General features: G+C 34.0%; 1 protein-coding gene across 2 annotated transcripts in view; it reads left to right on the top strand.

Annotated features, from left to right (window-relative positions):
* Ccdc7 (coiled-coil domain containing 7) overlaps window positions 1–18418 on the top strand; it is a 196349-nt gene that overhangs the window by 59970 nt on the left and 117961 nt on the right. For both annotated transcript variants that reach the window (XM_069990678.1, XM_069990677.1), the window contains exons 16-17: window positions 1042–1122; window positions 4558–4595. In XM_069990678.1, coding sequence (XP_069846779.1) covers window positions 1042–1122; window positions 4558–4595 — 119 coding nt within the window. The remainder of the gene's footprint in view (window positions 1–1041; window positions 1123–4557; window positions 4596–18418) is intronic.

Genomic DNA, 18418 nt, shown 5'->3' with positions numbered 1-18418 from the left:
AAACCTCATCATAAAGAAGAAAGATTGTACATGTTTTATTAATATATACAATGTGACATTTGAATAGTAACATTTTTGAAATAGTCTTAATCTCCATTTTGCTAGGTAATTGCCAGTATATTAGTAAACTTAAGTCTGTGACATATTCTGTCAGGTATTTATTTTTGTCATAGCAATGTTCATGATGTCTGTATATCATGACTCAATATAGATAATTTAAAAATATATACTAGCTATATTTACAAATAATTAAAGAGGTCAAAATAAAATGTTAATCATTCTACTTCTGCATTTGGTTATAGTGTAGGTTTTCTTTTTTTTAATTTAATTTAATTTTATTTGTGAACATATTGTACAGAGGAGTTACAATTTCATGGGCAGGATAATGCTTACATTTCTTACCAAGCATTGCAGCCTCCTCCTTTGTTTACCCTTCACATCCCTTCCCAGCCTCCCCCCTCCCCCCCAATCCCAATCCTTCTTCTTCCCCCCCTCCCCCCCCCCCCCCCCCCCCGCACCAACGTTGTAAAGCTCGTTTTGGACATGACCACTTGTACTTCTCATTGTTGCAACAGGTCCACCTGTATCCTTAAACAACTGGTTTTTCCCCATCTCCTCCACAAGTTATACTGACATCAAATATAGTGAAAGCAGGGGTTATAGTGTAGGTTTTCTTAATATATTTTCTTACAAAATTGACAATCCAAAAAAATCTTTAATTTTAGTAGAATTATGTTCTACTTTTTTTCATTTTTTATATTGTAGATATTTACAATCATTTCTAGTCGTGCCATTCATTGTAATAACTGATTGAAATCTTGAGTATTATAAATCCTAAAATGAATTACTTTTGCACACCTTTTAATGTTAAGTGGAAAGCCGTTAAACAATTATACCCATGACTTTCTTTAGCTTCCTCAAATTAGAAAAAATAAAAGTTGAGAGGAAATATGGGAATAAATACATCAGATTTCTGAAGGTTGTAGTATTGGCAATAAGATGTCACCAAAAATGATTGACACACTGTTCTCTTAAAAATAGGAGCTTGAGAAGAATAAGAAAGATCTTGAACGTGTTGCACTACAGCGGATGGGGTATCTTCTAAGTGAATCAAAGAGCAAGGTATCAGTCAGAATGGATGCTAGGAAAAGAAAATTTAGAGGTGACACAACGTTTAGGAGAGACTCAAAGACAGCATTCATTTCACCTTAATTTAGAAAATGACAAATGATCAGTTCCTCAAACAATCTGAGTACGGTAGTAGTAACTAGCATAGAAGAGACTCTGTACTACAACATTTACTTGTGTTTTATTTTTACACAAACACCTCCACGTCTGGCTTTTTGCTGGTTAGTTGGATGTAAGAGTCTCATGATCCTTGATGCTTGGGTTGTCTTTCAACCTCAGTCCTCAGATTTGTCTTCCAAGAGGCTGGGATTACAGGCATCAGCCACCAGAGCCCAGCCTTATATATTAATTTTGAATGATGATTTAAATATCTAAGATTTGAAAGCTAGAGAAATTGGAATTTCAAAGACTAAAAATATTCTGGAAAAAATTAAATATAAATGACAAACCATATGAAAAATAGTTAAAATATTTTATTTTGTTTTGTTGCACAGTAGTTTCAAAAGATTTCTATTTTTACCAAAGATTTTCTTCAACTATGTTCAGGCTTTGTGAGATTTAATGCTTTCCTAAAGTTTAAGCTCTTTGTTTAATTTGTTTCTAAGACAAATAAATATGTACATTACACAAACATATACACACAGGCATGCACATATGTATGCATGCATGTACACTCATAGATATCTATATGTTCTTGGTACACTTAGCTTTTCTAAATCCATGGAATATATTATTAATATCATTACCATTTGAATTATTGATTACACCAAGGACTTTCCTTAGTTTCCTCCAACTAGTAAGTAAAAATTGAGAATTAATATGGTCATAAAACATAAATATATGAAGATATTTATACTTCTGGCAGGCAAATGTCACAGAAAACAATGCTTGACACGTACTTTCTTAAAGAGAAGAAGCTGAAATGACTGAACATTAATTTAAAAGCAAGGACTGAGAAGGTATAAGAGACAGAGATGGAAACAACTAATCTTAGAAATGACATCTCATAGCTGGGCACAGGTAGCTCACACCTGTAATCCTAGCTACTCAGAAGGCTGAGATCTGAAGATCCTGGTTAGAAGTCTGCCAGGCTAGGAAAGTATATAAGAGACTCCAATAAGCTACTCAGAAAAAGCTGGTGCTGTGGCCCAAGTGGTAGAGCGCTAGCCTTGAGCACAAAGAAGCTCAAGGACAGAACCCAGGCTCCAAGTTCCAGCCTCACAACTTAAAACAAAAAGGAAATGACATCTCATTACTTTTTTCATATCCTATCAGAGATGGAGAAGCTTTCTGTATGAAGGGCCACTAGGATATTTCTAGGATCATTTTCAGAACACACAAAATTATCACAATAGGCATAGGGACTGTAGCAACTGACAAGAGCAGTACGAAGAGTTCTCTCATCAAGTACCAAACAATTTGGGGGGCTTTATATGGCCTAGTGGCTGAATGTTTTTCACATCTTCAAGATTCGTATCTTCTTATAATAGAAGTATTCTTTAGTGCAAGACCACACTGGATATGTTTCTGGGAACCATTTTCCTAGGCTGTCTAACACAAGTAGATTTGTAAAAGTTTATAAAAAGCTTCTGAGTTTTGTGCTAAATAAAGTTGTTTGAGGCTGGGAAGGTGGTTCAGTGGTAGAGTGCTTGCCTTGCATGCATGAGACCCTGGGTTCGATTCCTCAGCACCACATCAGCAGAAGAAGCTGGAAGTAGCGCTGTGGCTCAAGTGGTAAAGCGCTAACCTTGAGCTGAATAGCTGAGGGACAGTAACCAGGTCGAGTTCAGGCCCCACGACCAACAAACAAATAAACAAATAAACAAACAAACAAACAAACAAACAAATAAAGTTGTTTGTTCTTCAATATTCAGAAAATGAAGGAACACTGGAAGATTTTGGACAAAGGAGGAATAATACATAAGATCTATATTTTTAAATAAAATAATTGCATATTACTAAGGTAGATGGATTATACTATCTTATCCATCCTCTAGTTCAAAAGACTTTTGCATATGATAAATATAACTTGATTTGATGTTTTCTTTTCTATTGTAACAATTCCAGTTGTTATAGTAACCTTAGCTGGCTATAAAGCTCATCTTATTATTAATGTGTTTTTGAGCTTTCAGATCTGGGCTTCACCAGTTATCAGATTATCATGCAGAGCAACTGGATATAGAAATATGAAATCTAAAAGGAGTAACAGAAAAATATTTAGATCTCTATAACAGGATGTAAAATATCTGTCATATTTATCTTGATGTTTTGGAAAAAATAGTTCATTTTCAAGGTTTCATTTCAAAGAACTAAAATACAGGGAGGGGAAAATTATTTTTGTTAGTAACTGAACAGAATCATCTACAAACTCTTAATTAGTAGTGAATTATAATTATTCATAAGAATATAGTGAAGATAACATGAGCTATTTGAAACCAGTTTTTGTATTTAGTCAGTAAGGATATAGTACTTGGCTTTTAGTTCTGGGTTAAATTTGTCTCCATAGACTAGGTCACATTAGTACATAGCTGAGACTCACAATACACACATACAATTTGTGTGACAATTTTTCCTTTCCTCATGCTAATAGTTTCAGGAAATTCAAGGTAGAGAGAAAAAATCATGAAGTCACTCTGGCATATGAAATATTTGCCATCATACATGTGAACTACTGTGCCACAGGGATCCTACTCATATTGCTGTTAGAAAAAAATTGAGGGAAGAATTGAACAATTTTCGTTTGTTAGGCTGAAAAATGGTGCACACATTATGTTCTGTTGGTAACATTTAGCCCCAGAAGAGAACTTTGAAATGCAGACAAGCAATGTACCTAGGGGAAAAATATCAGTCAGGCGAATATCCAGAAATCTTTATTGTTGGTGAGTAAATACAAGCCAGTTTATGTCTGCATAAAACAAAGTTGAATTTCATGATGAGTGTCAAACCAAGAATCAACATTTGTACTATAGAAAAATATGTTACTGTTCAGAAAACTATTAATTTTAAGGTCACAGGCATCATAACATTTTTATCATACAGTTTAATAAATGTATTTAAGAATACATTCTCAATATACTTTTAAAATTGTAATGAAGTTTAAAAGCAGTAATTAGGAAATTATGTGTATAAATATAATCTCTTCAAAAAGAATATTTATAGGAATTAGATAAATAATAGTTAAGTTTAAAATACTTTTTATTATCTAAAATAATAAACTACTGTGTGCAGAAATGAGAAATATGAATTATAATTTTGCAATCTGTTCTTTTAATGCATTTCTTTTAATGTCAAAACATAATTTCTTAGGTTTTTAATTCCTTATTCTTACAATTTTTATATATTGTAAAGACTATTTTGAATGTTTTCTAAAGCTTTTATTATATTCTTACATATATTATATACTTATATTTAAAATGATCTTAAATGCAGGTATCAGTTGTTCCAAGTGAAGTACCAATAAAAAAAAGGTAAGACCTCTTTTAATTTTTTAAATTATTTTATAATTTCATCAGTTCTTATATTTCAGTGACAAACATAGTAAATTAATCAAGTGTCTAAAATTATTTTATTTATACCATTGTTTGCAATATTTAGACTTTTTTAGTTTGTTATTTGTAGGGCTTGAGCACCTTTGAGTTTGCTTACTCTGTGTGCTTTTTGTGCTCTTATCCCTTGAGTCAAGTCTCCAGCCCTACTTTATGGTAATCATATTCAAGAGGGGATGTGGCAGACTTTTCTGCCCATTTAATTAGACCCACAATCTTCTGAATCTGAGCTTTCTGAATAGCTAGGATTATAGGCATGAGCAGCAGTGCCTGGCTACAGTATTGCATTTTTTTTTATCATTGAAAGCATAATTTATTCATTCTGGTGATTTGGGGATGGGAACACAGAACTTTATGCATGGTAGGAAGACACTCTACACATGATCTCTGCCGCAGCCACTTTTGATTGTAGATATTTTTCAGGTAGTTATAGTTTTTACCGAGTGAACATCAGACTGTGATCCTCCTATCTACAGCCTCTTGTATAGCTGGAATCAGAAATGTACAACCACTTACAGATATTTGTTAAGATTGGATCTTATCAATTTTTTGCCTAGGCTGGTCTGAAAGCCTTGACTAATTACCTTGTAGATAGCTGAATTATAGGCATAAGTTCTCACACAAGGCATGAAACTCATTTTAAATAGAAAATGTTATAAATAAGGCATAGTCAAAATATAAAAAGTATAAAAATAACTTATTTTAAATACGAACCATTGCTAAAATACAAATCATGCTTAGTGTTTATTTTCTAACACACACAAATACATTTCCAGATACTAAGGAACTGACCTTTAGTTTGCATTCATTTACCATCATGATACAGGACCTAGATGACTAAAGAACTTAAAACACTTCAGACATACATGCAAATGAATGTATATAAATGATTGAACACATTGATTTACCCAAATAAATTTATGGTTAGAGTCTGTTTGCTTAATATTGTTTCAATTGATTGTTAATATATTGTTATTATATATAATTCTATATACTTTACTGTGTTTTCACAGCAAAGTATAGGCATTGAAAATGTTGAAAATAATGGGAAAAATAAAATGGTACTTCTGATATATTGAACATTTAGTTACTATTTATAAAATTGAAAGACTATTTCAATTTATTTCATAAAAGAGAAATATTGAAATATTTTTTTAAAAAAACTCTTTAGTCTTGACAAATATGAAAAACAACAGTCTTGGTTAGTTACCAAAACCCTTCAGAAAAATCTTAAGAGAGATTTTGATACTGCAACTGTGGGCTACTATTCCTGTCAGCTACCATGCTACAGTATTGATCAGTCTCATAAGCAACTTTGAAAAAGAGTTCAATAAAGGAAAACAAGCTGAGGGTTATAGGGATTATATAAAACTAAGATTTGGGAAAATACAGCATGATGATCAATAGTTGTTTCTGGTTGTCTTTTCTCTATAGAAATATTGATTTATGTAATACTTTCTGACTTCAGAAAGACAATTTTAAGTTAGTTGAACTAATTTTAGTTCTAATGAAGGATATGACTGTCCATGCTATTCAAGACACCCTGCTAGGTTTTATGAGTAATAAAAGGGTGACAAATTTCCAGCAATTATCCTCCATGCATTACTCACCTAGTAAGACAGATAATATGCACAGAATAAGCAGAATATAAAGCAAAAGTACATTGTGTTAGGATTAACTAAGAGACTATTTCAAAAAGGAGGAATTTTCTGTCAATAGTGACTCCTACCTCTAATCCTAGCTACCCAGGAGTCAGACTTGGAGGATCCACGTACAAAGCTAGCCTGGACAGGAAAATTTGTGCCATTCTTCCTCCAATTAACCAGCAAAATGCTGTACTGGAGACATGACCCAAGTGATATAGGGGCAAAAGTAAGCAAGAATGCTGCGTGAGAATGTGAGGACCAGAGTTCAAGGTCCAGAATTTGCATAAAAGAAAGGATAACCTATAAAAATTAGTTTAAGCACAATTACATTGTACTACAAGAGTCTATAAGGAAGAATTTCTAAGTTGATAGAACTTTGTTGAAGCCAAAAGGAATGTGTTTAGAAATTGTACAAGTGTTCCCAGAGAAAGGCTTATAGTGTATTTTATTTGGAATCTAAGCTAAGGACAGGAATGTGAAATATAGAATAAAAAAGGACATTTCAGTTAATGTTTCACATTTAAATGGTTAAGCACATGGAACTATATTACTCACCAAGTTTCACTGGGAATTGCTTCTTCTATCCTGTAGAATTTTTGAAATGCTTCGGGAGTATTTCAGTCTTTTTTTTTTTTTTTTACTTTTTTAAAAAATTAATTTTATTGTCAAAGTGATGTACAGAGGGATTACTGCTACATATGTAACTGAGAAAAATGTAATAGTACATTTCTTGTTGAACATTTTTAAACATTTTAACATTGTTAAAATGGTGAATGATAGTAAAGTAAGGAGAGCCAACCTGAGGAGATATATGGTATTTCTTTAAAAAACTGCATTATTTTGCATCTTGAAGCACTTAACAATTTATTTCATCTTAGAGAATAAAGTAGTTCCAAATACGTTTTAGTAATTTATTGTTTCACATCTTATGACTTTTTGGCTTTTCTTAAATGTTTCACATCATTGAAATTTACACTTAAAAAAAAACAATGCAAATGGCTTCATGTTTTGTTTTTGAAAGTTACAATCCCACTTCTTTGTAAATCTTTGGTAGGACCTTGGCTTCTCCTCATTCCACTTAGTTTTATCATAACACACAGAAATGTATAACATTCCTATCCATTTATCATTTGTTCATATCCACTTATTATATTATTTTTAAAGGTTACTCTTTCATTTATGTGCCAAAGTTATTCTTCAACAAATATTTCAGATAAATTACTGGTTCCTGTAGTCAGTTCCACTGCCAGCTATATGTTGCATTGAGAAACTAAGGAAGAAAAGTTTCATTCTTTTGTGCACTTACATTTTAACAAGAGAGAGAAGCAATAAAGAAAACAAATGAACATAATAATTCTACAAAGTAATAATTGAAAATAATAAAAATACCTATTCATAATGAGGAAAAAATAGAGTGTTTTCAAGATTGGAATTATTTCTCTAAAAAGTAATTGTTATGAAATAAAATTGTTCAAAGTAAAAGTAAGAAATAGATATTTTGCATGCCTACTGGTATTAATGTAAATAATTTCCCTGAGGAACATCAATGGTAAGACAGCTCTCACAAGGCAATGAAGGAGGAAAGACAGAGCTCCTGGGCTATCCAGAAATTAAAATTCTTTTCTCTATCATCTTTCCTTTTCTCCTGGGGACACAGAAATGACCATTTTTTCCTCTCCATCATCCCTTGTTTTGCCTTGGATCTCAGGCTGTAATCTAATTTGCCTGGCATTGCCTGGGAGAATTAAAGACATTAGGTCACCAAGTAGAATTGTCAAGGTGGAGAACCAATATCCTAATAAAGAACTAAAGAACTCCTCAAGAACTCCATCTTAGATAGTCCAAGAAGACTGATCTGAAATGTCTGTTCAATACCTGCAATACAAAAGAAAAGTCATTTTCTCCTTCCTATGTCAAGACACCTAGAGATATCCCCTTATCAACAGATACTAATAGGTGAAATAGCTTTTATAAAGAGTGCAGGACCAAAATTGCATGTCTAAGAACAAGTTGGAGATATAGTCACTTTTTGGGTTTTTTTTTGAAATAGTGTTATATGTGACTAAGAAGATGAATCTTTCCTTTTTTGATGATGTATATATGAAATTTATTTATACTCATTGCTTGTTGGCCTTGAATATAACATTAATGATCAATGTATTAATGAAGGAAATAGCAATTTTTGAAAATTATTTAAAGGCAAGGTATTTCTATTTTGAAGTGCAAATAATTCGTATAGTTACTTTATATTTAAAGGTATATTATTTTGTGCAAATGTGTGTGTCTGCCCCCCCCAAAACAAGATCCATACAATGTTACCATTCTATTTGTGTTATTTTTGAAGTGATTAAGGTTTCCACTAAATATGATAGATGGCTTATACTATATTACCTGTATACAGATACAGTTACTTTGTTTTAAGAGCATATAAATCTGTCCAGTTTGTAGTTTCCAGTTGAGTCCAAAAGTTCTTTTAAGTTTCTTTTGGTAGTTGGTGTTGTCATATTAGTTATTCCTGCGATTTATTTTGGGTTTAGTTTTCATTTCCACCGTTATTAACTATATGTCCCAAAGTATTTCTCTATCTACAAAATATGTCTTTTATTTTTGACACTCTCATCTCCTTTGGTTCTAGAATATTCAACAAGTTAATGGTTGCATGTTACTTCTTTTTTTTCCCTGTTTTCCTTTTTTTTTTTTTGATATCTGAAAACAGCATGTCATCTACATATTGGGGAGAATAAGCTGGTTGCATGGTTTTGAAGGCCTCTACCATCTTTCCAAGGACTTCTCCAAAAAAAATAGAGGATTCTATGAGTCCTTGAGGCAGAACCATCCATTTATTTTTTTTCTTCCCATTTGGGATTCTTTATTCAAAGAAAGAGATTTCTTTGCCTTCCCCTGCCAGAGAACAGGCCCCCGAAATAACACGAAGCCAATAGTGACCTTAATGAGGCATCTTAATGAGTAGACTATAAGGATTTGGAAGCACAGAATGTCTACTTTGAACAATTTGGCTGTTAGCCCTTAGGTCTTGGACTAACCTGTAGGAACCACTAGACTTTCTGACAGGAGAATCTGGATGTTGTAAAGAGACATATGGGGTTCAAGGAGGAAATTCCTGGGTAGTCTTGTGATAATAGGTTGTAGTCATAGTTTCTCGTCTAGAAAATTGGGTACTGTTTCCTCTTGACAGCTTCTCCTTCATTATTTTTTAGTGCAATATGAAACAGGGAAATCTTGTCTCCAGCTTCTGTATAGACTAGTGGAAGAACACATTGTTCTCCTCTAGAGATACCAGGTTAAGGGAACTCTTAATCTCTTTATGTTGTTTCTTTAATCTGATCACTATTTCTGACATTAAATCTCAGTCTACTAAATTGATCTTTGCTTCAGGAATGAAGGAAAAAAAACATTTTGTCTGCACCTTTATATCATATTGGGTTTTGTTAAACATGACATTAAATGTTTTCTCTTTCATTCGAGAGACTACTGGATTGTCATATGACAGCTGTATGGCTGGGAGATGAAATGTTAAGTGACTTCCACCAAGCTAATTAAGCTTATTTCACTTAAGTTTGATCCTATCTCTAGATTTATCTATAACACGTGGTAGGGGCTGCTAAAACAAAAGAGCTCTTGATATTCTTATTTTTTGCTCATGAATATAAAGAGGGATTACTTGTTCTTCCTTATTCCAAGTTGGATATTTTCTATCAAGACATATTTATGACATTTATTTCCTTATTTTTCTCCTGGTTGCACATTAGGTTGTTTTCCATTAAGACATTATTTTTTAGGGGACCAATGTCAAGGAGCCTGGAAACACACTTTTCCATGTGTCACTTTCTCTATATACTAGACAACATTGTTTTTGCTTTCAGTTTCTGGCTTTCCTCATAATGTTTTTTGTACATAAATTTTTATGCTTCTTTTAATAATTCCTTTAGGTTTCTACGCTTCTCATTTTCTAGTTACAATTTTCTTGCTATGTGAGGGAAGCAAGCAATCAGTCACAAAGTGAAGACTCTCTATATTTGTTTTGAGTATTTTCTTTCTTTCTTCTATTCTGTTTAAAATTCAGAAAGTCCTTTCTCTTCTCCTGGTTGGACATCAAAGCTTTGGCTATATTTTGAGATTGATGTCAGATTTCCTGATACACTTTAATCTTAAATATGTGATATCTTGCATATAATGCCCATCTCCAACATCAGTGTTATTCCAGTGGGGCTCCTGACTAGGAGACTTCCAGTTTTCAGAGTGAACACTGGGGCGTGAAGGGGGTTTACTTTTCCAAATCGTCATAGCCACCTGTCTGGTTATTCTTTTCTCTTCTCCAGAGAATTGAATGGTCAGAATGGACATTAATTTGGCCCAGGATTATATTTGTGGACCTAGAAATTGGTCAATCTCATAGTTAACCCCAGTGGATCTTCTAGTAGAGATCTTAGCTTCATCTTTAGGTTTGTCACCACTGAACTAGACACTAATTCTTTAGACTAATTCTCTAGACTAATTCCCCCTCCTCCTAAAGGAACTTTCTGGAGGAGTATAGGGCCTAGGGCCAGTCCAAACTGGAAGTATGGCAGGAGAATTATGGTCATATCTTTGACATTGCTCTTAATCACTTTTCATCTCTGGGAAGGAAGTGTCTTGTCAGGAGAAGGGCTGAGGTAGCTGCAGCTTCATCTCTTCTCCCCCCTTCTATTTTCTCTTCTCCCTTAAAAGAATCTGGTTTTAGTTCCCTATGGATCCAGGAGGCTCATAGAATGGACTTTCAGGCCCATCAGGGGAAGGGAGACAGTTGAGGGAATCCCAATTTTTCCCTTTCTCTTCTGGAAACTTATTTTTCTCTTTAGATACTTTAAACAAAAATAAAGTCACAGGACCCCTCCATGAGCAGAAGGCATAACTTATTTCCTCTTGACTTATTATGCTTTTATCAATGACATATTTTATGAAGAGCTGGCAAATCCAGTCTTCTTCAGAACCCAATTTTGTCCAGAATACCAAAGGTCTCAAGATTGTCTCTTATGAACATATGAAATAATAATACTTGTCCATTTTCTCTCTTTTTGTACTTAACTCTAGGACTATATAACTGATATTCCAACATAAGGCCCAAAAGATTATCAGGAAGGATCTTAGGAGATGCAGCTATTTTACGAGGAGTCTCCATTTTTGGAATTTTATTACCTGCCCTGTAAATAGTGTGATATAAGCTTCAGGTGAATCCCATTAGAAGGTTTTCACACTCTACAGAAAGCACTTCCTTTGTATCCAACAGACTTTCTTGGTGGTTACTGGAACTGCAGATCAGGAATCGAATTTCTCTTCATGTCTGAGATGTGTCTTAGTTGTACTCTCACAACACCCTGGATGTCCTACACCAAAGTAGTATTATATGTTCCTTATTAGGTCTATGCAAAGACTTCCTGGTCACTACTGCACTTATTTAGGACCTCCCCATTTTGCAGATTAACTGTCTATTTTGGTTCTGTTGTCAGCTCTGAAGGGAGTATGGGTTGATATTGGCCCAGAGGCACTGCAAGGGGGAAGGTGGAAGAGAGTCTCTCAGGATCTCCCCCTTAGATGACATGAAAGATCCCAGATGGGCCTTCAAATGATTGAAAGTATCTTGGGATATCGGTTATTGTATAGAAATGAGGACAACTCTGGGGAAACTCGAGACAAATTTTTTCTTTTGCAGTAGGATGTATTACTGTCAGGAAGCCAAGTATGCAGATACACTGTGTAAGAAATCTGTGCAGGTTTTATCCCTAATATATTGCACCTCATTCCGATTTATAAGAACTTAGATTCACAATTTTGCATGATTAGCTAGTTTGAAGAGCATCAAAAAGGTTTTCTGAACCATCAACCTAGAATCAAAGCAGGGATGTCTCAAGAAAACAACACGGTTTTCATAATGAGATGTGATATAACTGAAATAATGTTATTGTTTCCAACAGTATTTCAGTAAAGGATATATAAAAAATTTAAACATCTGTAGTTTTTCCTGGAACCTAGGTGGTATGGTATTTTTAGAAAATGGTGACCATCCTTAAAATAGAACTATTTGTATTAAGCAACACTTTTGAGAGAAAATATTTTAATTCTTATAAATAGAACTCTGGGTTGAAAAGCCAGAAAACCTATGCATTAGGCTTGGCTAACAATCACGAATTGTCATTAGCAAAGAGCATATGCCTCTTATCAGTAAGAATAATTGATGAAAAGATACGGAAGCTAACCAATAACTACAAGTATTGTTAACCAAAGCTTCGATCAGCAGAAAAGTGTTCTCAGGTTCCTCTAATTTATGGTTCTAATAGATAAGCCACATTTAAAGGTAAAACTTGATGTTAAGATGCCTTAAGGTCCTTTTAGAATTCTTAATATAAAAGCTTTCATTTTTCACAATAAAAAAGCTTTCATTTAAAGTGCTTACATTGACATAGATGTTTTGATGTGATGTAAGCACTGTCTAGCATCTTTTGCCTTTAAGCTGCAGAGCCAATGACTTTTTCCTTTAAAAGACAAAAAATAGGGGCTGAGAAGGTGGCTCAGTGGTAGAGCGCTTGCCTTGCATGCATGAGTTCGATTCCTGGGTTTGATTCCTCAGCACCACATAAGCAGAAAAAGCTAGAAGTGGCACTGTGGTTCAAGTGGTAGAGCACTAGCCTTGAGCTGACGAGATGAGGGAGAGCGCCCAGGCCCAGAGTTCAGGCCACACGACTGGCCAAAAAAAAAAAAAAAAAAGACATAGAATATATCTGCTCGATGGTGTCTAAATGTTCTAACATCTTCTTTGTCCAAATTTATTTGAATGACAAGTACCTGGGTTATATTTGAATTTTAAATGATTATTAATCAAATGTGTATAGAATATAAGCACTGCTTTTCAGTAATTATCAATGCCATCTAAGCAACAGAATGTTGTCCCACTCATTGAAAATGATAATTCAGATATTCCCATTAGATTAGTAAAAGTGCTACATTCATAGCTGTATATATCTCTCATTGTAGCAATTTTTCCATTGTTTGTGTTAAGTCAAATACTTGGGAGTGTGATGGAATCAATCAGACTTTCCCATTTAGTACTCATGAATACACTCCATTTTCTTGGGAGAGTGATTTATTTTTAAGCATCCTTATATTATTTAATGGCCATGTTCAGATAATTATTCACAGTGTACTTGGCCATTCATTTTCTTTTTAAAATATTTTTTATTATAAAGATACTGTACAGAGGGGTTATAGTTACATGACTAAGGTAATGAGTACATTTCCTTTTAAGCATTGTTATGCCCTCCTTTGTTTTCCCCCCACCCACCCTTTCCTAGCCACCTCTCCAATTTCTCCCTTCACCCCTTGAAGATGTAAAGTTCATTTTCAACATAGATTGAGCATTGTTACCCCCCTCCCGCCTTACGTTTTCCCCCTACCATCCCTTCCCTCCCAGCCTGCTCAACTCCTTCCTCCACTCCCAGGAAGTTGTAAAGTTTGTTTTCAACATATTGTGTCTTACATCTCATTGTTACAATGGGTCAACCTGTATCCTTGTTTCAGCGTTTTATTATTTCCCTTTCCCTCCCCAAATTAGAAAAAGGTATATACAAGATGCAGGTTACTGGAATCAAATACAGTGAAAACAGGGGTTATACCATGGGGGAAGAACATACAAAAGAACAAAAAAAATAGATAGTACATTATAAGTACATTAATAACAACAGCAACAAAAAAAAACCTCTTGTGTCCCTACCTTAGGGTTCATTTTGTTTAGCATTTAGCATTACCTTATATGGTCGTATGTACATAGCTTTTGACCTTTTCTACTTGTCTGGCAAGATTATCCTAGACATATACTAGTTATTGCAAATAAGGGAAATTATGGAACCTATGTTTCTTTGGGCCTGGCTTACTTCACTTAATATAATTTTTTCCAAGTCTTTCCATTTCCTAACAAATGGGGCAGTATCATTCTTTCTGATGGAAGCATAGAATTCCATTGTGTGTGTGTGTGTGTGTGTGTATATATGTATGTATATATACATATATGTATATATATCTGCAGATATATATATATATATATATACATATATATACACACACACAAACACAAGAAAATGTATATTTTCTTGATCCATTCATGTACTGCAGGGCATGTGGGTTGGTTCCATATCTTAGCTATGGTAAATAATGCTTCATTGAATATAGTTGTGCTCGTAGCTTTACTGTGGCCTTGCTTATGATGATTTGGATAAATGCCCAGGAGTGGGATTGCTGGATCATAGGGGAGCTCTATGTTTAGTCTTTTGAGGAACCTCCATACTGCCTTCCCTGGCTGAACCGGCTTACACTCCCACCCACAGTGCAGTAGCATTCCCTTTTGGCCTCAGCTCTTCCAGCATCTGTTATTATTTATTTTCTTAATAATGGCCATACTAACTGGGGTGAGGTGAAATTTCAACATGGTTTTGACTTGCATTTCTTCTATGGCCAGCAATGTTGAGGATTTCTTCAAGTGTCTATTGGACATTCTTATTTCCTCTTCAGAGAAGTCTCTTAATTAATGAAGTGGTTGGTTTCTTTGGGGATTTGTTATTGGGGAGGGTTAATATTTTGGCTCTAGGTATATTTTTGATATGAGATCCTTGTCTGTTCTATAGCTAGTGAAGATCTCTCACAATCTGTGGACTTTCTATTGATCTTGCTAGTCATGTCCTTTGCCATGCAGAAGCTCTGCAGTTCAATATGATCCCACTTATCCAGCCTTTCTTTGATATTTTTCTGTTTCTGGATCTTTATTTAGGAAGTTTCCACCTGAGCAGAGGAGCCCTACTGTAGCCTAAATGATGCTAGTTGAAATGAAAATGAACTTCAAGACATGGAAACAATGATCTTTTTTTCTTTTTTGGTTGTTGATGTTGTTGCTAATGTACTGTATCTAGCTCTTATTTTATTTCATTTTTATTTTTCCATTGGTTTATCCCTGGCAATCACTATCTTTGATCTGGTGCCCTGCTTCTTGTACATACATTAATCTGATTGGGGGAAGGGAAGGGGAATAACAAAATGCTGAAACAAGGACAAAGGATGACCCATTGCAATAATGATACTCACAGGACACTATGTTGTTAATGAACTTTACAACTTTGGGAGAGGGGGTAGGAATGGGGCAGGGAAGGGATAGTTGTAGAAAAACAAAGGAGTGGGTACATGTTCGATAAAAAGAATCTACTCATTACCTTACTCTGTAACTGTAACCCCTTTGTACAACATCTTTACAATTTTAAAAAATTGGTTTTTATAACAAATCTGCTATAAGATTTCCAAAAAATTTCTCAATTTCTGTGCTTTATACTAAGTCACCATTTTTCCTACTCTAAAATTATTACTCTGTGACTACCTAATCTCTAGTTCTGCTTTGAACAAGTTACAGGTCCCCTTTGGAGCTTTTATGACTGTATACATATAGTCACCGATATATTGGCCTGTCTAACTCAGCACTGTATCTAGTGTAAGGATCCTAGTAGGATATTTTCAATCTTAGTAGATATCAATTTTTTTAAAGTTGTAATATTCAATTCAGTCATATATGATGGCTATACATAAGAAGATTGATTGAGAAAATTTATTCTCAACATATATAAAGTGTTTTTGTATTAGTTGCAGCTGATGAGCATCAACAGTACTGAAGAAGAAAGATTCTGTGAAAATACTAATTCATGAATTTATAGAGAACTTGGGTAAGCAGGAAAAATAGGTAATGCTGGAACTGTAAAGAAAGAAATGGCTTTACTTGACAAACTGCATCTGAAAGATCACATTCACTATTGTAGGGGCTAATGAAAAAACCTTGGTTGCCAAGCAACCACGTGAAGAGGGAAAATAAGAATTGAGACCATTCAGGAGGAAACATGATTATTATTCCATTCTATAATGATTCTATGGCCATACCACCATGTGGTCAATCTTGTCTACTGAAAAAATGTTTGGGGGTTTTATCTGGTGTCAGAATAGCTTTGGTTTTGTCTAACAAATCTCCTGATGGAGGACAGGAGTATTGTGGTCTGAGGCAGATTTGGGCAAAGGCAAGAATCCCTACCTGAACAAAATACTAAAAAAGTACTGGAGTGTGGCTCAAGTGAGAGGGTGCACCAATACCAAACAATACATCCTGAGTTTCTTCAACATCATAAAAAATTAGTTACGTATTTCTCCAGGTGAAATAATGTCAACTATTTTAATTTTCTGTTTCCTGTCTTTGAGGGTTGTTGAATTTACCCTAAACCTTTGCAAGTTTTTTGAGTCTATCTTTAATTGAGGAGCCTAAGGTAGTCACTTTAAAGATTTTAATAATTAATGTTTGTAATCTTTTAAAACTTTCTAACTACATATAGATTTGACTTTTGCATGTTCTCTACTGAAATTTTATAAAAGTTATTTTAACAACATTTTACTTAGATTTTACTGTAATGGACACTTCGAATACCAGATCTTTTTGTTTTTCTTGTTCATAGGTATGTCTTCAGACATCTTATATATTATTACTGACAATATTAAAGTCAATCATCAATTATTTTATTGAAAAATAAATAGTAATTATTTCATACATTACCACATCAATAATTGTGAGAATGTTTTTTTCTTAAAACTAGGGGGATTGTGTGGGTGAGATTGTATTTGTGTTGACAAATTTGAAAATGAATGGAATCAATAAAAGTTGTTGAGAAAGAAGTCATTGAATCAAGAAGAAATGAGAGAATGGACAGTTTTTCTGTCCATTCCAGGAGCATGGGTGGGTTTACCACTTCCTTAGTTCTACTTTAATTTCCATTTTCAGGTTTTTAAAGTTGTCATCATAGAGGTCCTTTACTTCTTTTAAGTTAACTCCTAGGTATTTTATTTTCTGTGGGGCTATTAAAAAATTATTGCTTTCCTGATTTCAGCCATGCTCTTCTCATTATTGGCATTCAGGAAAGCCATTGATTTTTTTAGGGTTAATTTTATATTCTTCTACTTTGGCAAAATTTTGAATCAGCTTGAGTAACTTGGGAGTGATATTCTTTAAATACAAGATCATGTCATCTGCAAAGAGGGAGTTTTATTTCATCTTTCCCTATTTGGATCCCCTTTATGTTTGCTTCTTTTCTTATTGTTATAGTTAGGCATTCTAATACTAAATTGAAGAGAAGTGGAGAGAGTGGACATGTTGTCTCATTCCTGAATTTAGATGAAATGGCTTTAGCTTTTTGCCATTAAGTATAATGCTGGCTGTAGGTTTGTCATCCACGTTCCATGAATTCCTAATTTTTCCAGAGCTTTCATCATAAAGGGGTGTTGGATTTTGTCAAATGCTTTTTCTTCATTTATTGAAATAACCATGTGGTTCTTATCCTTGCTCTTGTTGATGTGATGAATTGCGTTAATTGATTTGCATATATTGAACCAGCTTTTAATCCCTAAAATGAATCGTGTTTGATCATGTGTATGATTTTTTTTTGATGAGTTGTTGAAGTTGATTGTCCAGAATTTTATTGAGAAGTATTGCATTGATGTTCATTAAAGAAATGGGTCTATAGTTCTCTTTCTTTGAAGAGTCCCTGCCTGGTTTGAGGATGTGGGATATAATGACTTCATAGAAAGACTTCGGTATGAACTTTCACTTTTAATTTCATTGAAGCATTGGAGGAGTATTGGTGTGAGTTCTGCCTTGTAGAATTCCTCTGTAAATCCATCCAATCTGGGGCTTTTCTTGGGTGAGAGGTCTCTTATTGCTGCTTCTATTTTGATGTTTATGGGTCTGTTAAGTTGGTTTAAATCATCTTGGTTTAGTTTGGGCTTATCAATATTTGCTAGAAATTCCAGATTCACAAACTTATTAGCATAAAGGTTTGAGAAGTATTCCCTTATAATGTTCTAAATCTTGGTTGTTTCTGTAGTGATGTTTCCATTCTCATCTATGAGTTAGTTTATTTGGGTTTGTTCTCTTTTTTTCTGATAAGGTTTTCTAAGGGTCTGTCAATTTTGTTAATTTTTTTCCCAAGAACCAACTCTTTGTTTTGTTAATCTTTCTATGGTTTTTTTGGAGTC

The sequence above is a fragment of the Dipodomys merriami genome, unplaced genomic scaffold (assembly GCF_024711535.1).
Source record: "Dipodomys merriami isolate MVZ:Mamm:240054 unplaced genomic scaffold, mDipMer1.0.p SCAF_4, whole genome shotgun sequence".
In the NCBI taxonomy this organism is placed as follows: Eukaryota; Metazoa; Chordata; class Mammalia; order Rodentia; family Heteromyidae; genus Dipodomys; species Dipodomys merriami.
Note: the sequence above shows the minus strand (reverse complement) of the source record. Positions and strands in the feature narration are given on the sequence as shown.